Source organism: Euleptes europaea, chromosome 8 (assembly GCF_029931775.1).
Source record: "Euleptes europaea isolate rEulEur1 chromosome 8, rEulEur1.hap1, whole genome shotgun sequence".
NCBI lineage: Eukaryota > Metazoa > Chordata > Lepidosauria > Squamata > Sphaerodactylidae > Euleptes > Euleptes europaea.
Window position 1 is genome coordinate 72,839,924 of NC_079319.1, and position 24,828 is coordinate 72,864,751.

General features: G+C 43.4%; 2 protein-coding genes across 2 annotated transcripts in view; one reads left to right on the top strand and one right to left on the bottom strand.

Annotated features, from left to right (window-relative positions):
- Positions 1–3,198, bottom strand: part of KDM1B (lysine demethylase 1B) — a 29,039-nt gene extending 25,841 nt beyond the window's left edge. Inside the window, exons 1-2 of the mRNA XM_056854203.1 lie at positions 3,180–3,198; positions 349–442 (exon numbers count right to left, since the gene is read on the bottom strand). Coding sequence (XP_056710181.1) covers positions 349–438 — 90 coding nt within the window. The 5' untranslated portion in view covers positions 439–442; positions 3,180–3,198. The remainder of the gene's footprint in view (positions 1–348; positions 443–3,179) is intronic.
- Positions 3,199–10,261: 7,063 nt separating this feature from the next.
- Positions 10,262–24,497, top strand: TPMT (thiopurine S-methyltransferase). Its single transcript, XM_056854573.1, has 8 exons — positions 10,262–10,401; positions 12,275–12,367; positions 15,426–15,558; positions 18,128–18,180; positions 19,996–20,070; positions 21,350–21,435; positions 22,901–22,945; positions 24,374–24,497. Exons 1-8 carry the CDS (start codon positions 10,262–10,264, stop codon positions 24,484–24,486), a joined length of 738 nt encoding a protein of 245 aa, XP_056710551.1. The 3' UTR covers positions 24,487–24,497.
- The last annotated feature ends 331 nt before the right edge of the window (positions 24,498–24,828 follow it).

Here is a 24,828-nt window from a genome sequence, read left to right on the forward strand (position 1 = left end):
ACCCATTAATTCAATTGACTCAGAAGGATGTAACTCTGCCTGGGATGACACTCTACAATTCAAGAGTGTCAAACATACAGCCTGGGGGCTGGATTTGGCCCCTTGAGAGCTCTTATCTGGCCCACAAGCTAGCTGAGGCAGCCACACACCCCCGCTCCCGATCTGGGCTGGCGAGGCATGGCCCAGCCTGACCAAGTGACATTTATATCATATCCGGCCCTCATAACAAGTGAATTCGACAAGCCCTGCTCTACATGTTATTTGGACGCAACCCAAATGGCCATCTTTTTATTTATGTACGCACACATATATACACACAATTTCATTATCTAAATCTATTTCAATTACCTGCCTCCCTGAACTCCTCAAAGGAAGGTTGTCAGGAGACTGATCCAATGTCATATTTTTTTTCTTTGCTCGGACCCTCCCAGAAGACATTGTGCTGCAGCATAAAAATCAAGGGGACGTTTAGTTTAGAGTACTGCCCAAGTTCAAACTTTGCCCTAAAGAGCCTTCCTACAGCAGAAGGAGGGGGGAAAAACCCACGGTTAACATTCTTGAATTGTGCAGATCAGTAGCATAGCTGCCAGTGCTGAGCTGGGCAGGAGACAAAAAACAAAAGAAAACTTGGGTTGCTGTACACAGGAACAAGACATAAATGATAGCAAAAGCTCTATGAAAATAAGGAATGACTAGGGCTGTGCATATCGATAAACCCAAACGAAAAATAAACCTGGAAAAGGCCTTTTTGGCTTCTTTCGGGTTTAATTAAAGCTGAATATTAAAACAGGGAATAAAGCCAAATCTGGATAGCCAAATAGGTATTTGGGTTTTGTTGGCTTTCCCCAGGCTTTTCCTTATGGGAATTTTTCAATGAGCCCTGGGGGAGGCATTTTTCAAGGTACAGTCACCAAATTCGCAGCATAGCTGCGATGGATTCTCCTTGCATGAACCCGGACGTTTGGTGCAGATTGGGTCAGGGGGTCCAATTTTATGTGGTCCAGAAGGCATTGCCCCCCTCCTTCACAATGCTTCTCTATGGAAGAGGGGGTCAACCTCTTTGGGACCCCATAAAATTGGACCCCATCCCAAACTTCACCAAATTTCGGGGTTCATGCAAGGAGAATCCCTCACAGCTATGTTGTAAATTTGATGACTCTACCTTGAAAAATGCCCCCCCAGGATAATTTTGAAAGTACTTACTTTTCATAGTCTGTGATGGCTGCTTCCTCTTCAAAGAATCATGGGAAAACTCATTTTCCCATGAATGCTTGCAATGGGCCTGTGCAATTGTGGTGCTGAAACTCCCTTCCCAGGGAGATTTGTCTGTCTCCATCTATCAATGTTTTCTGCCAGAAAACCTTTCTTGGGTTGCTACCAATCTAGCCTCAGATGGCTGGGGCACCCAAAACAGGGCCTCTGAAGATAACCGGAGTGGATAACTAGCCCATATGCTGGCTCCAAGCCATATATGGCTTTAAGAAAATATTTATTTGATACATTAAAAAGATATACATGATAAAAAGGGTAGACATAATAGGTACAAGCCATATAGGGCTTTAAAGCCACCTTGAACCACAAGGAAAGGCAGGATATAAAAGCAAAAGTTAAAGCAGAATTGCAACTGATATCCGGGATACAGATACTGTTTCCCCAGGAGAAAATAGCTGCTTTGAAGAGTGGACTCTATGGCATTACACACCACTGAGGTCTCTCTCCCCTTCCCAAACCCTTCAGGCTCCAACCCCAAACCTCTAAGAATTTCCCAACCTGGAGTAGGAAACCCTGCAGTATTTATCTTGCAGGAAAAGAGAATGTGCTAATTTAAAATTGTATTAATGATGTCTTTCACATAATAGTGAATTACTGAGGGGTGACAAGTGAGGTGACAACCTTTTATAGGGAAAGGCCAGGCTGGAATCCAAGAAACCTTTGAAAGGAAAAACATCTATGCCAACTGAAAGTGAAGCTCAGACACATGTACAAATATAATAGAGAGAAAAATTGGACATAGGTATACCGGTAAGTGTACTATTTGAAAAGCAGCAGTAGAGTAATATCCTTAGCTGAAACAACTGAATTCCTTTTTAAGTATTCTTCTATTGCTGCTTTTCACACAGCAGTGGTCAGAACTTTCAGGTTCCCTGGAAACGTTTGGTCAAACTAAAATCAAAAGGGAGGGGGGAGAAAAAAATATGCTGGACATGAACACAAATCTAAATCTGTATAGTTTAAGTCTCAAAATAAGACAAAGGAGGTACAATGCAGACTTCATTAGACACCAAAAGAATTATCAAGTTTCACAACAGGATACCAAGATAAAGACGCCCTGGCAACTTTTCTTTCAAAAAGATACAAGCTAGCAGTAATTTAGATGCATCTCCACAGCTATATTAAGAGCCCATTCACTCCTCTCAACCTTTCTGCTCTTTTTATTACACTTCTCCCCATGTTCCCCATTTATTCATGTTGATTTTCATGGAGATTGATGGTCAGTTTGTAATGGATTCATATTTCTGGTAAAATAAAATAGAATTCGAACGTTGGGGTACACAGCAACAACCTAAAAAGCCTGCATAGTTTGTCTTCTGGTCCACGGCAAGCCAACCCATCTTTCTCCCAGTGCCGAGTTCAAAACCCAGCATACATATTGCTAAACATTTTCAGAGTGCCCCAACAGGTACTGAAAGCTGAAGTCTGCACAAGATGCATATACCAGCTTGTTTTAGATTTGATGGCCACACCCAGGCATTTATTATAGAAGGAGAGCCTTGGACAAGAACTCCCATTCCACAGACAGCAGGCCTAGATACTTTATTGATACTAAATAGATGTCACAACACTTATGAAGGACGTGAACCCCTGTAGAGCACATTTATACATTATGTATGAATACAAGTTTGCTTCTTTCTCTATTATCAAGCCACTACGTGACTCTCTTGGAATTAAAAATGAAATAATTCAGTGTACCTTCATTCCCAGTGTAGATTTGTTTACTGCATTGAGGAATTAATTCATACAGAATATATTTTATCCCACGTGGCTACAGACTTCCAATTCCATCCTATCTCCCCCAGACTACAAATGCCAGGAGGCTGGGCTGCAGTTGTGCTGGAAGGAAGATTAATTATTTTCAGGGTGGGTAACTTACACAGCAGGAAGGGCAGGTTTTTCCTCACCTTGGAGTCAAACCACCCAGTTTTCAGCTGGCGAATGAGTGCCTTTCCAAAGCACTTTGAAAGAGAGCTGTAGGGATATAAACAAAGAGAAGCACAATGAAAAGGAGGACACTGAATTTTTATCCGCTGCTCCAGGAAGCCAGCTCAGATGCTCTCCACAAAAGAGCACCCTAAAAAGGCTTACAGGGAGCAGTACACCCACGGCCCCTGAACTTTGCCTGTAGGAAGGTGACATGGCCCTTCTGAAGCAGCATTTGCTCAAACGAATAGTAGGCAGGCTGAAGGGAAACCATTTCAAGTGAGAGCATGCCCTCATGGGGATATGGATCTTTTGTCAGGGACAAGTTCCAATCAGTGTATCCAACAAGCTACACAACAACCATGTGGACACCTACTAGTCCAACAAGAGGACTGAAGAGTTTAGCATGGGGGTCCACTCATAAGGTAAACAAGCAGGTAAAATCCCCCAAATAAAATGACACCCCCACCTTTTTTAGAAAGTATGACTTCTCCGATTTCTAATGCAACACCAAAGCCCAACAACATACATTAAATCATGGGATTAAGCCACCCACTTTCTGGGTTGTCTAAAATGCAGTAGACTACAATACTGGATTTAAGGCTATGGTAAGAGACTACTAGAAAAGATTCTGAAGTGTAAGGATGTGTCACTGGCCACCAAGATTAGGTTAATCCATGCCATCGTATTCCCTATTACTATGTATGGGTGTGAAAGCTGGACAATGAAGAAAGCTGACAGGAAGAAAGTAGACTCCTTTGAAATGTGGTGTTGGATGGGAGTGTTATGGATACCATGGACTGCCAAAAAAACAAATCAGTGGGTTATAGATCAAATCAAGCCTGAACTGACCCTAGAAGCTAAAATGACTAAACTGAGGCTGCCGTATTTTGGTCACATTATGAGAAGGCAAGAGTCACTAGAAAAGACAGTCATGCTAGGAAAAGAAGAAGACCTAACAAGAGATGGATTGGCTCAATAAAGGAAGCCAAGGCCCTCAATTTGCAAGATCTGAGCAAGGCTGTCAAAGACAGGGCATTTTGGAGGACATTGATTCATAGGGTCGCCATGAGTTGGAAGTGACTTGACGGCACTTAACACACACACACAAGACTATAACCACATCCCTGTGCCATAACTCAATGGGGGCTAGTACATGAGCTGAACGCACCACCCACAATCCCTCTGTGGGATCGCACAGCATCAGCAGGGAATGAAATGAATCATTTGGAGTTGTGTGTGTGTGTGTGTGTGTGTGTAAAAAAGGACAAGAGTCCAGTAGCACCTTAAAGACTAACAAAAATATTTTCTGGTAGGGTATGAGCTTTCGTGAGCCACAGTCACTTCTTCAGTGAAGTATCTGAAGAAGTGAGCTGTGGCTCACAAAAGCTCATACCCTACCAGAAAATATTTTTGTTAAGTCTTTAAGGTGCTACTGGACTCTTGCCCTTCTGAGCCCTGCTTCTGAGCCCTGCTCAAAACAAAGCCACTTTCCTCTGCCCACAGTGGGTCGCCGTGTTAGTCTGTCTGCAGTAGTAGAAAAGGGCAAGAGTCCAGTATTCTACCAGAAAATATTTGTGTTAGTCTTTCAGGTGCTACTGGACTCTTGCCCTTTTCTACTACCGCAGACAGACTAACACGGCTACCCACGTGAAAAATATTTTCTGGTAGGGTAGGAGCTTTCGTGAGCCACAGCTCACTTCTTCAGATATCTGAAGAATATCAGATATCTGAATATCAGATATCTGAATATCAGATATCTGAAGAAGTTAGCTGTGGCTCACGAAAGCTCCTACCCTACCAGAAAATATTTTGGTGAGTCTTGAAGGCGCTACTGGACTCTTGCCCTTTTCTACTATCTGAAGAAAATATCTGAAGAAGGGAGCTGTGGCTCACGAAAGCTCACCCCCTGCCAGAAAATATTCTGGTCAGTCTTGAAGGCGCTCCTGGACTCTGGCCCTTTCCTACCCCCGCAGACAGACCAGCACGGCGACCCACTGCGGGCAGAGGAGAGTGGCTTTGTTTTGGCCAGGGCTCAGCAGCACGCGGGTTCCGGACTCCGAGGAAGCCACGCCTCGGGTCTGTCAAGCCCCCCACCCGGCACGTTCCTCCCGCGAGGCGAGGCTCGCTCCGAGACGCAAACTCCGCAGAGGGGGGGGGACCAGCCCCACCCCCAGCGAGACCCGGGGGGGGGGGAAGGGACGCGGCGCTCCGGCTCTGTCGCTTTGCGCCCCGTGCTGTCATCCCCCCCAGCCTCGGGTTGCAAGCAAGCAAGCATGCAAGCAAGCAGGCAGGCAGGCAGCGCTCTCGCCTGGGCGAGGGTCCCCCGCGCGCGCGCGCCCTCCCCCACTCCTCCAGCCCACCCCAGGGACCCGCGCGCCGCTCCACTCACGCGCCGCCGCTCGCGCCGCCCGTCCAGCTTGGCCGTCCAGCTTGGCCCGTCCGCCTCGCCTCCCTTTCCCTTCCCACCCCTTCCCACCCCCGAAAGGGGCTTCCGCTGTCCTCAGCGCGTAACGCGTGGAGCGAGGGGAGGAGGCAATGTCGCCAGCGCCTGGCTCCCTCCCCTTGCCCGAGGGAGGAGGAGGAAGAGGAGGAGACTGCAGCGCCTGGCTGGGGTGGGGGCTCTCAGGCTGCAGGAGGGGCTGCCACCACTCCGGCGGCGCCGGTCAAGCGAAGGAGAGAGGGAGGGGCAGAGCTGGCTTGGAGGCGCCGCCTTCCTCCGCCGCTTCGGGGAGAACCCAAGCGGCTTCCAAGCGCCTGCCCTTCCCCTCGGCAGACGCCCTGTGAGGTAGGTGGGGCTGAGGGAGCTCGAAGAGAACGGGGGCTGGCCCAGGGTCACCCAGCAGGCTTCGTGTGGACTGGGGAACCCAACCCGGTTCTCCAGGTTAGAGTAGAAAAGGGCCAGAGTCCAGTAGCACCTTCAAGACTAACAAGAATGTTTTCTGGCAGGGTAGGAGCTTTCGTGAGCCACAGCTCCCTTCTTCAGATATCTTCTTTAGATAGTAGAAAAGGGCAAGAGTCCAGTAGCACCTTCAAGACTAACAAGAATATTTTCTCAGTGGGTAGCCGTGTTAGTCTGTTTGCAGTAGTTAAAAAGGGCAAGAGTCCAGTAAAAGACTAACAAAATATTTCCTGGTAGGGTATGAGCTTTCGTGAGCCACAGCTCACTTCTTCAGAACTGAAGAATCTGAAGAAGTGAGCTGTGGCTCACGAAAGCTCATACCCTACCAGAAAATATTTTTGTTAGTCTTTAAGGTGCTACTGGACTCTTGCCCTTTTTGAAGAATATTTTCTGGCAGGGTATGAGCTTTCGTGAGCCACAGCTCCCTTCTTCAGATATCTTCTTCAGATAGTAGAAAAGGGCAAGAGTCCAGTGGCACCTTCCAGACTAACAAGAATATTTTCTGGTAGGGGATGAGCTTTTGTGAGCCACAGCTCTCTTCTTCTTGAGAAAGAAGTGAGCTGTGGCTCACGAAAGCTCATCCCCTACCAGGAAATATTCTTGTTAGTCTTGAAGGCGCCACTGGACTCTTGCCCTTTTCTACTACTGCAGACAGACGAACACGGCGACCCACTGGGAATTATCTCCAGGTTAGAGTTCGCCGCTCATGTGGAGGAGCGGGGAGTCGAACCCGGCTCTCCAGGTCAGAGGCCACCGCTCCAAAGCACCGCTCTTGGGGTTACCGCACTTTGTCTTCCCAGCGATGTATTAAGAGTTTGAAAATGTTGTAAAAAAACATCGCTTTAAAAGGGCTTTTGAATACCACGGCTACGTCTTCACAGCTAAAGGGGCCAAACAAATAAATTTACCGCACTTGTATTCCCAGCAATGTATTAAGAGTTTGAAAATGTTATAAAAAAATACTGTCCACACTTTCTATGTATTCCCAGCGATGTATTAAGAGTTTGAAAACGTTATAAAAAATAGGAGGCTGAAGTTGGTTCCTTATTCCCAGTTCGTTCCCTATTCCCACTTCCTTATTCACATTTCCTAGTTCCTGAATGATTTTGAGGACATTTCAAAAGCTCTGCACCCCAAGATATGGATTGGACCACCACATATCATACACCCCCACGTTCAGGGGACTGTGCCCATCGAGATGGCGTATGCTGGGTTCTGGTCCAAAGTCCGTTTCTTGTGCTAGCGGCTCCCAAGTGAGGTGCCCCCAGGACCAAGGCACATGCAGACACAGACACTGCCTTTTTATCCCAACCAGAAGGTGGGAGGGATAAAAAGAATGCTTGTTGTAAAAGCTGCAAAAGGTACCTTACAAGGCACCTTGTAACCAGCTTGATTAGAGCCAAGGAGCCCCGAGGCACAGAGGGGTCAGCTGCGGTACTGCAGTCCAAGCTCTGCTCACGACCTGAGTTCGATCCCGAGGGAAGTTGGTTTCAGGTAGCCGGCTCAAGGTTGACTCAGCTTTCCAAGGTCGGTAAAATGAGTACCCAGCTTGCTGGGGGTAAAGGGAAGATGACTAGGGAAGGCACTGGCAAATCATCCCGTAAACAAAGTCTGCCTAGGAAACGTCGGGATGTGATGTCACCCCATGGGTCAGGAATGATCCTGTGCTTGCACAGGGGACTACCTTTACCTGAACAGAGCAGAGGGGAAATGCTTGGAGGCAGAAAATTAGCATCCGTAAGTGAGGTAAGAATCCTGTGTCCCTTTCAGCCTTGGCAGGACCACTGTTCTAGGTGGTGGTTCACATATGCATGTGGGTCATTCATTTCCTCCCGTGATTTGTGCGCCACAACCGTGTTGAATTGGGTGAAGGAAATGCTGGAATTTGTTAGAATAGGAGAAGCTGCTCCAGCCCTTTTTTGGGCGGAATATCAAACACCTGGGGAGGACACAGAAGTGTATGTATCGCGCAAGAAACTTCTGGCGCGTGTAGCCGACATTGTGGACCACGACCAGTGTGGGGTGCCCCACTATAACCAAGCGCGCTTTACGCAGCCTCTAGTTGATAACTTAGACCCAGACACTAAGATCATGGCAGGATTAATGTCAGCGGGTGATAACACCTTGCTATGTAGACATGCAACAGGGATGGTTCAGACATTAGATTCTTTGTCTGAACCATCCACATCTGTGGGTGAAAACGTTTTGAAAGATCTCTCTAGGATCTGACAGAGAGAAGAAATTGGGGGGTGTCATGGACCCCACAATGGCAAAATGGGCCATGAGAAAAGATTCTGAAAATCCTCTAGTAGTATATTTATTAGAGGCAATTTTTAGTGCTTGTGAACTTTTGCTTCTCATTCAGGGTCTTCCTATTAGTCCTACTCCCAAGATATTGGGGGTTACCGCACTTGTATTCCCAGCGATGTATTAAGAGTTTAAAAATGTTATAAAAAATACTGTTCGCACTTTCTGTGTATTCCCACCAATGTATTAAGAGTTTGAAAACGTTATAAAAAATACTGTTCACACTTTGTTCGGCCCCTTTAGCTGTGAAGACGTCTTCCAACCATTTATAAGCCATGGTATCCAAAAACCCTTTTAAAGTGATGTTTTTTGCAACATTTTCAAACTCTTAATACATCGCTGGGAATACAAAGTGCAGTAACCCCAATTATTGAATTTAATGGCAGAACTTCAGCAAATGTTTGTCCCTTTAGCCAAATCTTACTTGGAAAATACAGGCGATTTCTTAAATGCTCTTATAATGATTCCCCACTTCTTCGTTCACTTAAACGAGTGGCTCGTTTTTCTCTATTTGTGCCCCCCCCCCCCGACATTAAAACGTATATAGATGTATTCTGGCCCAGCCTAGGAAACTGAGGAACTGAAAAACCCTTCGTTGGTATATGTCTGAAGATGGTACACAAGAGGCTGATATTAATAAACAACACATAAACTGTTTTATTTCACTCTTATGTGGAAATGGTCCATTCAGACCACCACGGAGGTTTCAGCTTTAAACTTGGTGGGGGGGGGGAAGGCAAAAGGAATGAGGAAAACTTCTTATAACTATATACAGTAGTTAGTTTGTCACAAAAATGTAGCTGTTTTGTACTACCAACAGGTGTTTGTAACTGTTGGGAGAGATCACTTGGCTGTCACTCCTTAGATGAACAGGCATAAGCTTGCTTATTTGACACAAAATTTCTAAAGTCTGGGGAGGCAGAGACATACACACGGGTTCCAATTTTCCTTCATAACACTTGATAGGGATTGCCCCGTTTTCCTTGGAACTGTTTCCCTCAGGGAAGGACTAGCAGTTTTACTTCCCTCTTTGAAGAACCTCCTTAATCCTATGTTCACCCCAAAACGTGGCTTCCTGTCCTGAAAACCTCCAGACTAACAAAGACTACAGTCAACAGTAGCCATGCAGATTAGCTTTGGGTTTCACACATTAACAGATCACTTCAGGATACAATGGTTCCATATTAACATACCACACCCTCATTAGCACATTACCTTGATACTTACAGGACAATGATTAGCACATTACCTTTGATACTTTTTGCAGGACAATGATTCAGCTCAACCCAACCCCTTTCTGACTATATATTACTCTTCCTACACACTTGACACTGAGAGACACTGTCCTTCAGTGTTAGTCCTCTGAAGATGCCTGCCACAGCTGCTGGCGAAACATCAGGAAAGAAAATACCAAGACCACGGTTACACAGCCCGGATAACCCACAAGAACCAGATAAAGAAACATTCTGTTATTCTTGTACACATTGAGGAACTCAGTACATTTCCCTGATGTCAGCTATGATGAATGCGGTGTTGAGTGGCCAAATTTTTGCAACCTGGCTAAATCAAGACGCAGATTGGGAAGGAAGTGTAGGCTAATCCATGCCAGCCAAGGGAAATTAACTTTGCATTTTATGAAATCAAGGATTCATGTAACAAATGGGGCTTTCCCACAGGTTCTGCTTTGCTGAATTCTTAGAACAGTTGGTAAAACCTTACTGAATTTTTAAAGGGGAGGGGACATGCTTTAGTGAACATTTACAAGGGTTTGGCCTAGGCAAGCTGGAAATTTTTTTTACCAATCATCAAAAATCGTTATAGGACTTCTTTCTCTATACAGGGGTTTCCTGGCCCATGGAGAATTCTTTAGATACCTCTGGAAGGGAAGAAGGTGAGGACTCCGTGTCACAACATGGCAGAGTGGTGACGGAAGAAGAATGGCTGAAGAAGTGGCAGTTGAGAAACATAGGATTTCATATTGAACAAGGGCATCCGTACGTAATTCCCTGTTTTACCTATACCGTTTTATAATAAAACTGATTTTTGTAGAGGAGTTTGACTCTCACACCATTTGTAAAAAATGATATCTTTATAACCAAAGTGGATACCCTCAGTCATTATTATTTTATTTATGTAGTTACACATGCCCCCTCAAGTAATTTAGGGCAGCATATGTTATCCCCTTTCCCCTGTTTTATCCTCTCAACAATCTTTTGAAATAGGTTAGTCTGTGAAGGTTTATGGCTGGGAGAGGCCAACACAGTTTCTGGTATCTTCAGTTGAAAGGGCGAGGTCATAGGTGACATGAAAGATCTTTTCGTGAGACCCCAAACAGCTGCTGCCAGCCTGCGTAGATAATACTGACCTTGACAGACCAATGGTTTGACTCAGTGTGGCAGGCTACCTGGCCATTGATGAAGAGAAAATTTATTTCTCTGATCTGGGTCTGTGATTAAAAACCAATATCCACTTGACTATATGATGAAACCTGTGTGATAGTCTTTCTGACTCCACAGGATCCCAGGCAGAAAAAGCAAGGAAGTTTTGTTTTTGAGACCGAGGTTGCTGTATCAGTTAAGATTAGCAGGTTTGTGACGAAATAACTCTGTTCCTCAGAGAATTGTTTTTAAAAAAACAAAAAAAAAACAAACCTCAATTGTACTTATTTTGTTACATACATGTAGTTAAGTCGAACTTACAGAAACAGTGTAACTTTTCTTACACTTTACAAGCTCTTTGGCTGAAGGCTGGGATGAACAGCTTTCTGCATTAGCATGGTCAGCAGCAATTAAGTTTAGGTTAAATCTTTTCCTTGCAGACTCACTCCCAATTTTGCTGCTGTGGCTTCTTTCAGATGCTTTTTAGTAGTGTTTGAAGCCAAAGTATAGACAGAAAAATTACTGAAATGGATTTCTCCCTGACTGACCTAGCAGACTCCTGGATCTAAACGAAGCTTTCTCTTTCGTGACTGGAAAACTTGAAGAATGTGATTGGCAGCTTTTATTAGCTGATGCCAAACAAATCTGCTCCCCAGTGTTTTTGGGCTTTTTACCTTCATCCCCCTTTACATGTAGCAAATATACATTCCATATTACAATTCCAACCATGGGTTATTCTCATTGGCACACTTAATGCATTCTCTTTAGCAGAACTTCATGGTAGAATTGTGGGGACTCTTTGGGAGTAGAGAGGGTGCCGGTGTGGAGCTCAGGTACTAGAATCTATGTACCTTTTTTTTTTTTTTTTTTGCAAGTTTTACAACAAGCCAACAACCTCTATCCTGGCCCCTGTCCTGGCTGTCTTCCCTATTCATTCTGCAGGTTATCACCTTTTAAATACTCATTCAGGTGTCAAACAAAGGATCATGGAAGCTGCTAAGTATGTTTCAGTAGCTTTGAAAATTCATGCTAAATTCTGACACCTCTTGGTAGTTTTGTATTTTGAATTTTAGTTATAAAAAGTTGCTGGATCAAATGTTTTTGATTTAGTATTTGTCTGCTTTGTTTGCACGATATGTACTAAGTTAGTTGTTAAATTCATTTCCTGTTTGTGTTGTAGAGAAATGTTACGTATAATGGTAAAGGCAACAGCCACTGGGCTCTCTGGGCAGTTTCGAAGTCAAGTCATCTGCTTCCATCATATCATTTGAGATTTTCAGAATTACAGACATTGGTTGTCAGGTCTTTGTGTCTTAATGTCAAAGTGGGCTTGCCATGAATTGTTCCCCCTTCCACATCTGTGGAACATGAAACACCAAAGCAGTCTTGATAGTTAAATAAGCAAGCACTTTTAAAATCTAAATTATTATGATCCTTTGCATGTAGGAATTCAGTTATGTTGTTTAAAAACCTTCCTTTTCATCTGCAGACTTCTAAAGAAGTATCTGGATATTTTTCTCAATGGCAGAAACGGACTGAAGATATTTTTCCCACTTTGTGGCAAAGCTGTTGAAATGAAATGGTAAAACGCACTGCTCAAGAGTAGAATTTATTCTTCTTATTTTCTTTTATACTATTTATTTGTGGTCTGCCTTTTTCACAGAGACTCAACATGGATTGCAACAAACAAACTATGCAGAACTGTGGTCAGAATCACTGCTGAGCCAATCTTTTTGTATTTTACAGTTTTATCCAACTTTTCCTCCAAGGTGGGAGTACAGTGCTATCCCTTCATATTTTAGCCTCACAACAACCTCATGAGACAGGTTGGGCTGAGGAAGAGTGGCCCAGAGTTACTTGGCAAGTTCAATGATAGTGTCAGGATTTGACCTCCCAACTCCTAATCTGTCATTCTACACACAACACCGCAGTAGTGTAATGCTAGAAGATAATGATGAAGAAGAGTTGGTTTTTATATGCTGACTTTCTCTATCACTTAAGGAAGAATCAAACCGGCTTAAAGTCATTCACCCCCCCCCCCCACAACAGACACCCAGTGAGGTAGGCAGGGCTGAAAGAGCTCTAAGAGAGCTGTGACTAGCCCAAGGTCACCCAGCTGGCTTCATGTGAAGGAGTGGGGAAGCCAACCCAGTTCCCAGATTAGCATCCACCGCTCATGTGGAGGAGTGGGGAATCAAACCTGGTTCTCCAGATTAGAGTCCATCGCTCCAAACCACGGTTCTTAACCAATACACCATGCTAGAGAAGATGTAGGCCAGGCCCTGTAATCAAGTTGGCCAAGATGTGAATAACATTTATTAGACCAGGTTCAGGGCAGACTTGGGTTCATGAACACGAAGTTGAACAGGCAAGATTGGAAAACCAACATTTGGGTCAACAGCAGTTTTTTGGGGAAAGATAAGGAAAGGAGATGGATTATACCATGTGGTACATGCTGCCCAGATTCTAAGCAAAAACTGTTAAATCAGTGAGGTGGGACTGGGGAATCAGGCCTGACAACTGGGTGAAGTCGATGCAGATCGAGTGGAGGCTAGGAAGGCCAAGTGAGAGATGTGGCTATCACAAGATAGGCATGTGAAGATTTTAAGGAAAATTCGACAGGACAGGATTATTTTTAAAGCTTGGACTGACCAATTCCACTGTAATAGTCTGGTGGTATCCAAGAGGTTTTGATAACCTTCACAGACTCCTCAGTTCTATTTTTCTTTTTATGCTGCTTCGTAGCTCCGTGGATGTGAGCACAAGCAAATGCCAAAACATGCAAGGAGTTTATATTGTGCAACATTGCTGAGTCACTTAGATGGCCTTTATGTTACAATATTTCTCATGGGATCCTCCTCCAATTTCCCCCCCCCCCCAACACTCCCTTCCTCTCAGTTTGCAGACATTTTAGCATAGTAGTTTGTCTTTAAAGGGCTGCTTCTTAGCCCAAATGACTGATTCAGTTAATGTTATTCAAATGCTATATTCAGTTAAAATATTATTTCACAATCCATGGGAAGATATTGCTCCCAGGGTAGAGCACATGTTTTACACACAAATGTCCCCAAGCTCAAATCCTGCTATTTCCCTTTAAAGGATCTCAGGTCTGAGACTCTGAAAAGCCACTGCTAGTCAGAATAGATAGATTATTCTCAGCTAAGTGGTGGAGGAAGGAGGCAGGGTTCAGTGGTAAAGCATCTGCTTGGCATGCAGAAGGTCCAAGTTTCAATCCCTGGCATCTTCACTTTAAATGGATCATGTAAGCAGTGTGAAAACCTCTAGTGGAGACTATGCTGAACAGCTGCCAGTAAGAACAGACTATGCCGACCTTGATGGACAAGTGGTCTTATTCAGTATACAGCAGCTTTGAGTGTTTGTATGTGTGTTAAAAGGTGGGTCAATAGTCTGATTTAAGTCTTAAGTTCACAGGGAAGGTCTCCTTTGGACACCACATGGAAATGATTAGAGTATGCAAGAGAGGTAGCGCTCCACAGCAGCCCTGCAAGCTTCCTTCAAAGTCTGCTCCAGTAGTATAGCTTATATAGAGAGGCCTGATGTCTGGAACATTTGATAACGTGCCTGAGAACAGTGTGCTCAAATTTCACTCACTCTGGTGCTGGAAGATGGCTTCCAATCCATCCAGATACAAAAGGGTATAAAGCTAATTACGTACAAGGTGGTCTCCATGCAGTTCACCATATCTAACAAGGTTTAAGCTTAATAAATGTATTGGGCACAGCTGTTACGGTAATGCAGAATTTATTTGGTCTTTCATACCTGCTTTGTTTGTTACAGGCACAAAAACTGGTTGTTCTGGCATTGTATGTTTATATTTGAAAGACATAGGAGAATACTTGGATGTCTCATTAGGATTATAATAATAGCAATATTTATCAAGAATCCAGTGGCAGCACTGATTTAGTCAATGCATGTCTTACACCCAGCAAAAGCTGAATGATTGAAAAACTGGACATGGTTTTTCAAATTTAAGAGAAAACAATCAAGCCAGAATTTAATATTGCTGCTTAACAGATCGGTACCTGCATACCATGAATGTTTATCCTTATGCACATTGAGCTTTCCTTTCTGATAGGCAACTGTGAGATCTTGTCTCTACATATCTTCTCTTCATTTTTGGCAGTACATTTTCAGGCTAGTAAGGGTAAACTGTGCCCTGACCTGGATGGCCCAGGCTAGCCTGATCTCGTCAGATCTCAGAAGCTAAGCAGGGTCAGCCCTGGTTAGTATTTGGATGGGAGACCGCCAAGGAATACCAGTGTTGCTGTGCAGAGGAAGGCAATGGCAAACCACCTCTTGCCATGAAAACCCCCTCAAAAAAGGGGTTGCCATAAGTCGGCTGCGACTTGACAGCACTTTACACACACAAGGGTTAACTGTAGTTTCAGTTGGGTAGCTATGTTAGTCTGTAGTAGCAGTAGTTAGTCTGTAGGAAATTGTAGTAGAACCTTAAAGACCAACAAAAATTTCCAGGTCTTCACCATTCACTTCATCAGACATGGGTTAATGGTGTGCGTGTGGATATAGATATAGATCTATAGAGATAGAGATATATATATGATTTTAAATCACAGTAATAAAGTATAAGAAAGTGTGCTTACTTTTGTCATTCCTCATAGGTTAGCTGACTTGGGGCACCATATAGTTGGCGTAGAAATCAGCGAAAGTGCTCTGAAGGAATTTTTCACAGAACAAAATTTAGCCTATTCTGAAGAAACAGTTCCAGAGATCCCTGGAGCTAAATTATTGAAGGTTTGTATTGATGCCACCGCCACCAAGCTATCTTTGTTAAAAATGTGTTTATTAATGCAGATTGCCAAGGATCTGAAGCAGATGTAATATTTAATTGTATGCAAACCATATTTTACCTACCTGGAGTCTTTCTCCCTCTCCTTTCTGTTTGGATGGATTTCCCTTCTTTTCTGAGTGTTAAGCATGGTTTTGTTTTGTGTACCTTGATAAAAACCATGGTTAATGTACATATGTTTCCCCCATAACGCAGAAATTAAAACCATGGTTTGAAATAGGGTTGTAAACTGTGTCATGAGGAAACTTGGTTTTGCATCAGCTGTGATACAAAACCACAGTTAACATATGGAAAGTGGTGAGGATCCGCATGGCTAGGTTGGCAGATACCAGATAAAGGGTAGGGTTACCAACCTCCTTGTGGGGCCTGGAGATCTCCCGAAATTGCAACTGGTCTTTTTGTATTTTACAGTTTTATATTCTATGAGCCACTCCAAAGTTAGGAAAAAGATGACAATAACCAAACAAAAACAAACACAATTTCTGATTTATTTAGTTGGATATTTATGACCCACCTTTCCTTTGTGACTCAGCAGGGCTTACAATTCCAAATTTAAAAGCATACAAAGTAAATAACACCCCAAGTAACAACTGAAAGCTATAGCACCTAAAATAGCCTTGCAGTGCCTCCTAAAAACATCTAAAGATGACGCCCCTCTCATCTCCTCAGCGGGAATCTGTTCCATAGGGTGGGAACTACCATAGAAAGAAGATGGGCTCCATTCACCACTAACTGGGCTTCCTTAAACTAAGGAAGGATTTTACAGAGCTTGAGAAGGTGCAGAAAAGAGCAACCAAAATGATTAGGGGACTAGAGCAACTGTCCTATGGGGAGCGGTTAGGACGCTTAGGGCAGTTTAGCTTGAAAAGAAGGCGGCTAAGGGGAGAAATGATAGAGGTCTATAAAATTATGCATGGTTTGGAGAGAGTGGACAGGGAGAAGTTTTTATCCCTCTCCCATAATACTAGAACATGGGGTCATCTGCTAAAGCTGGAGGGCAAGAGATTCAAAACAGATAAAAGGAAGTATTTTTTCACACAATGTATAGTTAAATTGTGGAACTCCCTGCCCCAGGATGTGGTGATGGCTGCCAGCTTGGAGGGCTTTAAGAGGGGAGTGGGCATATTCATGGAGGAGAGGGGTATTCATGGCTGTTAGTTAGAATGGATACTAGTCATGATGCATACCTATTCTGTCTAGTATCAGAGGAGCATGCCTATTATTTTGGGTGCGGTGGAACACAGGCAGGATGGTGCTGCTGCAGTCGTCTTGTTTGTGGCTTCCTGGAGGCACCTGGTTGGCCACTGTGTAAACAGACGTCTGGACTTGATGGGCCTTGGTCTGATCCAGCAGGGCCTTTCTTACTGTTCTTATGAGGAACCACTAGAAGATAGAGCATTATGATATCTCCATGAAGGAATTTCTTTGGAAACCATGCATAGATTTTATAGCTCATGGATCTGTTATGCTGCTTATACAAACAGTGGGAAATAACGGTCCTTTTAATATCATTTGCATTGAATTTTCTAAAACGAAATCCTATTTATGTAGGAAATTCATTTCATGAAGCCCTTAGATATCTGATGTGTTCAAAGTTAGGAGGCTTTATTTAAATTCCCTTATTTTTTGCATCTTTTACCTCTGTTCAACAAAGCAGTTAATTGGTTCTTGTAGGTTATCCGGGCTGTGTAACCGTGGTCTTGGAATTTTCTTTCCTGACGTTTCACCAGCAGCTGTGGCAGGCATCTTCAGAGTAGTAACACTGAAGGACAGTGTCTCTCAGTGTCAAGTGTGTAGGAAGAGTCAGAGAGGGGTTGGGTTTGAGCTGAGTACTGTCCTGCAGACATAATGTGTTAATCATTGTCCTGTAAGTATCAAGATAATGTACTAATGAGAGTGTGGTATGTTAATATGGAAGCATTGTATCCCGAAATGATCTGGTAATGTGTGAAATCTGCATGGCTATTGTTGACTGTAGCCTTTGTTAGTCTGGAGGTTTTTCAGGGCAGGAAGCCAAGCCTTATTCATTCTTAAACTCTCTTCTTTTCTACAGTCAACAATAGCCATGCAGATTTCACACATTACCAGATCATTTCAGGATACAATGCTTCCATATTAACATACCACACTCTCATTAGTACATTATCTTGATACTTACAGGACAATGATTAGCACATTATATCTGCAGGACAGTACTCAGCTCAAACCCAACCCCTCTCTGACTCTTCCTACACACTTGACACTGAGAGACACTGTCCTTCAGTGTTACTACTCTGAAGATGCCTGCCACAGCTGCTGGCGAAACGTCAGGAAAGAAAATTCCAAGACCACGGTTACACAGCCCGGATAACCTACAAGAACCAATGAACTCTGACCGTGAAAGCCTTCAACAATAAAGCAGTTAATGCTTCAAGGGTCTTCACGTTTTAAAAATTTTGATACTAATTGTACTTTCTGCCTTGTTTCGTTTTTTGAAATATTCATTGGAAACTCATTCTCTACTTTTCATTTTAGAACACATCTGGGAATATTTCTTTGTACTGTTGTAGTATTTATGACTTGACCAGGTAGGAACAAAATGATGCTTTTGAATCTTATGTGTTTGGTGATGATCTTTTTGGCCTGAACTCCCAGGAGTCTGAGAAATAAACAAAAGAGTACAGCTGATGCTGATCACGGCATGTTTCATCTTCTTAACATACTGTATCATTCCCAGAAGTAGGGTGCAGCGATTCATGATTCACTAAAAATGCTTCCTGTTCGTAAGGTTAAAGATCTCATGTAGACATTGAAACGTGTCATTGCATTTGTAGTTTATGTGCATGCAATGGGGCTTAATGTCAAGGCTTGGTTAGGAACTCCGGATGCAACTTTTAATAGGTAAAATCAATGGGGAAATGGGATGAGAACTGTACCCTTACCCTGAGACATCAATTTTGCTCTAGCTGAGCTGGTCTGTGATCACTTTTGTTCCTAAACGGAGTGTGTCTTGATCATATAGGATAAGATGAGGTCATTTTCTTTTGTTTAAAGAAGAGACTGTTAATGAAATTTTTATTAGTTATTGAGTAACGGGTATTACAGCAAGCAGAGTCATTTCTAAAAGGTGTAATTGCTTAACTCATCCCCTGCTGAATCCTGTCTTTTGCAACCATTGAGCTGATGGCATATTTTTTATAAAGAACTCAGAGTGTTTAAGGGCCACTTAAAATGAAGCCTTTAAAAACAGTTCCCTAGTTCAGTGTGTTGTCCAATGAAAGTCAACTCAGAAACAAAGTCAGATTATGAAAGATAAGTATCACAGCCATAGCCTGGCTAAAATTGAATTGGGCCAAGGCATATCTTGTCTGTACTAACAATTATTATATTCTCTTTTTCTTCAGTTGGTATCATTCATTCTAACAGCGCAGTCCTAAGCAGAATTACACCCTTCTGAGGGCCAAACTAGTTGTTATGACTGCCGCAGGTCCAACCTGCAGCTGCCGATGCCATTTTAAAGAATAATTTGGCCACTTAAAAATGCCACAAGGGCCCAATCCTGATTGGGCCTGTACTGTGGTAGGACCAGGCGATTTTGTGTCTCCCAGTACCTTTTCAAGGGCCAAAACCTTTTTGGCTCTTGAAAAGGGGGGGTGAGTGTGTGTGTATGCCCAGAGCATCTGCACTCACCACACTCTGATCAGGCTCTTTTAGTTTGGCATTTTTAGTTGGCCAAATTCTACTTTAAAATGGCATGGATGGCTACGGATTAAACCCATGGCTGCCATAGCGTCTATTTTGGCTCCAAGCCCATTGACTTCTGTTGACTTAGAAAGGTATAATAACTCTGCTTAGGATTGCACTATACATTGTCTTATACATTTCAAACCTACATTGAAGTTAGAATTTTAGTGGGGGTTGGTTAAATCAGGCTGCAAGTCAGTCCACACTTATCTGGAAGCAAGTCCCCATGAACACAGAGGAACTTCCTTCTGAGCAAAGTTGCACAGAATTGGGCTGTAAGAAAGTTCAAAATTTGGACGAGTAATTAATTTGATTGTCCATATCATCATTTCCATCAGCAAGAAGGCAATGTGATGCCTCTGGGTTTGTTAGACTTTCTCTAGCCTCCATTGAACGACCTGGTCTGTATACTTGTGGCACACAAGAAAGGCCACCCAAGGCCATATTTTACATAAAGGAGTAATACATAGGTCCTTTCAGTTCTTCACAAATATTCCTACTGCATAATTTGGGTGGTTTTTCTTCATGCAGTATGGGACCACGGGGGTAACTTAAAAACCCTATGCTTCTTTTGTGGAACACCTGCTTTCCTGTCCCTCAGCTAATAAAAACAAGATACTTACAGTTGGTAAAACACAACTTTTTTTATCTCCTTGTAGCACAGTTGCTGGCAAATTTGATGCAATTTGGGACAGGGGGTCTCTCGTAGCTATTAACCCTTGTGACAGAGAACGGTCAGTAATTTATACTGCATTTTATTCTACATTAACTGATCTTTACTCTGTTTATTAGAGCCTCTGGATCTAAGGAAAGAGCCATTTCATTCTTGCTTTAGTTGCTCAACAACATGCTCTAGTCACTCAGTTTCTCAAGGCTGTCAAGCTCCTCTCCCCCCACCCCCAAGGCAGGGAATCCCTCGCCCCAGCTCTCATAACCTTTCTGATAACCAGGAGGAGCAAAAAAAAAAATTAAAAAATTTTTTTTACCATCAGCTGACAGTATTACATCACTTTTGGGGGGAACCCAGAAGTTACATCAGTCTACTCTAGGAACTGCTGGAAACTGTGATAAAACCATGAGGATTCCAGAGATTCCTAGAGCTGACTGATGTCACTTCACGGTTTTCTTCTTCTGGGTTTCCCAGAAGTGACATAAAGCCAGTGCCTGGCAGCACCCCTCATGGTTCTACCCCACCCCAGCTCAAGCCAGTTGGCAGCCAATGACTGGCAACCCTAACTTTTAACCACTGAATAGGGTGATCTCCTAGAACAGACAAAATACTTCTGGAAGCCTGTAATTTGGTTTGGCATTGCAGTGAAGTAACTGAGCTCATGACTTAAAAGATTAGCATTACATGGGTATGAAGCGAGGCTCTGCATTTCTATCGAGATCGAAACTGGGCCTTAGAAACCTGGATTGCATGACCCCTTAAGCATTTTGGGGCTCACAGCCTGAGCTGGAAAATCCAGACAGTATTCTCTCCCCCCCCCCCGCCCACCCTGTTAACTGGACAACACTGCACAGCGTTTAACAGGTAAATGGGCTGGCAAGGAAGTAAGCCATAATGGGAAACTGTGCTGCTGTTGCAGAGTGATGAGGGAGGGAGAGGGCGCTATTAAGGACCTGGCAGTCAGCTTGGATCAACTGCCCCCTTTTGCCCATTGGGTAAAGCAGCCCTGAGTGGCACACAGTTCCCCCCACACACCAAAGCTCACCTGCAAAAGCATCATTGAATTGAACAGTAACTAACTGCTCAAGAGCACAATTGTTCATTTCAGAGGGGCTTGCTAGAGAAGAATTTCCTGGTGGGTTGGGCTCATTGATTCATTGTACATAAAATCCACAGCCTAAGATGGCCTCTTCATCTTGCCTCTTGATAAAGTCCCCTCTAGAGTTATTATATATCATATTTTTATGGAACTTTTAAAGCAAGGGTCTTGTTTAGTTGTGCATATTCACTGCTTGATTTATATATGCAAATATGATTGGTGATTTGATCTCTTTTCTTTTTAGCTATGCCAATTTGATGTTATCGCTAATGAACTGGAGGTGTTGCTGTCTTCTAGTAACTGTGTCATATGATCCAAACAAATATAAAGGTAACATACAATAGTCCAATCTACAGCTAAAAATCATTAGATTTAATAATCGCTTCAAACAACCCGATCTCCCATCATGAGGTGTCTGTTTGTGACTAAGTGGTTTGTAAGTGGGGATTAACATGAAACTGAGTCAAGAAATTAGTTTAATATGGGATTATGGGTTCAGGAAGCCCTCAAAATCAGGTTTGCCAAATATATGCCAACAGACATGTGGTGTGTCCCATGTCTCATTACTGTATTGTATTTAATTATTTCTTGGCCCTTAAACTGAGCCCAGAAGACAGTTTATAACAGTTCTCATTAAAAAGTTCAGTTAATATAATACAGGTTGAGTATCCCTTACCCGAAATGCTTGGGACCAGAAGTGTTTCAGATAAGGGGTTTTCCCTCCAGATTTTAGATGTACAGCATGTTCAAGGCGCTCGCTCTGGGGGAGCAGCAGCAGAGTTCGTGGCATGCCATGCCTCTTGCCCCACCGGCACCCCATTGGCAGCATGCCCTACCTCAGTGAGCCCCCAAGCCTAATCATCTGGTTCCTGCTCAGGTCACCCGCCAGGCGGGCCACAGCAATCCTCAGTGGGCCATGGCAGTGGGCAGACCACGAGCACCATGGGGAAAGCTGGCTCTTCCAACGCACAAGGTCTTCCAAAATTGGGCAGGGGAGGAGGCCAGGCCTGCCGAGGCTGTGAGCCTGAATGGGCTTCCTCACAAGCAAGTCTTTTAGAGGACTGCTGTGGCCTGGAAGGAGCAGAGTTTGATGCAGAGAGCGAAGTGCTATGCCTTTAAGGCAGGGGTGGGGAACCTTTTTTCTGCCAAGGGCCATTTGGATATTTATGACATCATTTGCGGGCCATACAAAATTATAAACTTAAAAATTAGCCTGCTATATTTGGTCAAACATTTAGCCAAGAGGCACCACCAGAGATGGCTTGAAGTGTCTGCCACGTAGAGCGACTTGCTTTTCAGCTCTGCCGTCCCCAGCTGGGCCCAAGAGATTCAGGCAGGGCAGCATCCTTCTGAGCTGGAGATAAGCCAGGACCCATGAAGGGCCAGACCAAATGATTTCGCGGGCCTTATACGGCCCCCGGGCCTGACGTTCCCCACCCCTGCTTTAAGGAGCTTCTAGCCCGTGCCTTTAAGGGGTGGGAAGACTCACGGCTACCGCCAAAAACATATTAAGTAATGCACGGCTCTGTCGGGTCAAAAAGTTACAGATTTTGGAGCATTATAGATATTGGATTTTTGGATAAGGGATACTCTACCAGTGTAAAAACAGGTCATATCACTAATTAACAATAATATCAAATAATCCAGCTGTTCATGATTCTGCATGAAACGTGATTTCTTCCATGCAATTGGAAAAGCAGTTGTGTGGATCAACTTTTTGGCTCAGTAATAGAGAGTAATCTGCATATCCAGTTTGGTTGTTTCTTCTTATTAAATGTGCCCGTTTCTTTTACAGGTCCGCCATTCTATGTTCCTGATTCAGAAGTGAAAAGGTTATTTGGTGAGTCAGTTCAAATGAAGTTTTTAATTTCTACCAAAAAGAATTTGACAAACCCAAAGTGGTCACTTTATCTGCTATCAATGGGCAGGGGTAGTTCATACCAATATTTGCTTCCTAAGTGGGATCTAGAGGACGCATGGTCTGAAAACAGACACCAGGAGGGTATCAGTGCACTAAAAAAAGCACTGCTTTTCCTAAAGAGTATAGCTGCTGATTGCGTTGTATTAGGAAGAAAGAAACTTGAACCTATACCTCTGGTCTAACTGATACAGTCTCCATGTAGCCCAAGGTTATTTTCAGTGCTGAGCCACCAGTAATTTAACCTAGATTCTTGGATCAGTTCTTACTATCTCATAATGTTTCAAAATTCCTACTTTCAGAGAAGTCCAGCCTCCTTCACCTCACCTCATCCCAGTTACTGCAGGCAATCTCTGGTCTGGGGACTTGCGTACGCTGAAGCTATTTCAAGAACCTTCTAATGCCTGTATAATCTGCACAGTCCCATTCACTTATTGTCACCACAGTCCACTTTATGTACTATATCAGCATAGTCAGGAGCGTCATGTCACAAAAAAGAAAAATACTAGTAACCCCATATATCAGCACTCACGTGTTTGCCCACTTATTTCCATCTTTTCTCATGCCACTACATACACAGGGTAAAGCGTGGTGAGAGGCAGCGTGGTGTAGTGGCTTAAGAGTGGTGGAGTCTGATCTGGAGAACTGAGTTTGATTCCCCACTCCTCCACATGAGCGGCGGACACTAATCTGGTGAACTGGATTTGTTTCCCCACTCCTACACACAAAGACAGCTGGGTGACCTTGGAATAGTCACACTCTCTCAGCCTCACCTACCTCACAGGGTGTCAGTTGTGGGGAGGGGAAGGGAAGGTGATTGTAAGCCGGTTTGATTCTTCCTCAACTGGTAGAGAAAGTCGGCATATAAAAAACCAACTCTTCGTCTTCTTCTAAAATGATCACATATGCAAATACAGCAGTGCCTGTCAGCAGGACCACCATATTTATTTGCATTCCTTAGCCATTTTATTATCTGCATACACAGAAGGTAAAATAAGCACAAGAACAGGAAGTTCCAAACATAGCAGAGAGAAGGCTTGGAAGAATGGATATGAGACCCAAACTTAGGCTGCTTCCACACAGATTTCCGCACAAGTTCTCCGTTAGTTATACTTATTTTTCTCCATTTGTTATACTTATTTTTCGTATTAGAAAAATGTTTGCTTCCATATCTGCAAGGTATTAAGCAGATTTATTAATAATGGTAGTTGTGTGTTACAGCTAAAATCTACTTATTTGATTTCTTCAAGTAATCCATATGCAGTAAAAGGCCAAAAATCCCTAGCAGACTAAAAAGCAATCTTTACCTCTCTCTAGAAATATAATGTGATATTCTCACTTTCATTTCAGGCCAGCGCTGTGATATTAAGCAGCTTGAAAAAATAGATGGCTTCACAGAGCGTCACAGAACTTGGGGTCTAGATTATTTGTGGGAGGTAATGTACATTCTCTTGTTAAAATAGCAAGACAACACTAAGAGAGCAATCATAAGCGGGTCTACGCAGAATCCTACTCAGGTCCCCAAAATGGCCTTAGGCCAGAAAAGTGTTCTTAGGACTACAGTCAAAACTCTTTAACTACACTCAGAGGATTCCTTGATTTCATAACACCGTTTTTTGCACATTCAAAATGAACCATTTTCCAGATATTTGATTTGATTCATGATAACTGTGTCTAAATCCTGTGAATTTCCATAAAAATTATTTTATTTCTGTCTTTTGTCTCCTGAATTATTTTATAAACATGGTTGAAGAATGAATTTGAGTATTATGAAGGACAGGGGTGAAACGTAGGGTTTCTGTACT

What these genes read in the sequence shown, in the direction of transcription:
- TPMT (XM_056854573.1), top strand. Translation starts at nt 10,262, where the DNA reads ATGGAGAATTCTTTAGATACCTCTGGAAGGGAAGAAGGTGAGGACTCC. An exon ending in CTGGAGCTAAATTATTGAAG is followed by an intron (nt 15,559 to 18,127) that starts GTTTGTATTGAT and finishes TTTTCATTTTAG; the next exon opens with AACACATCTGGGAATATTTC. An exon ending in AACCCTTGTGACAGAGAACG is followed by an intron (nt 20,071 to 21,349) that starts GTCAGTAATTTA and finishes TTTTCTTTTTAG; the next exon opens with CTATGCCAATTTGATGTTAT.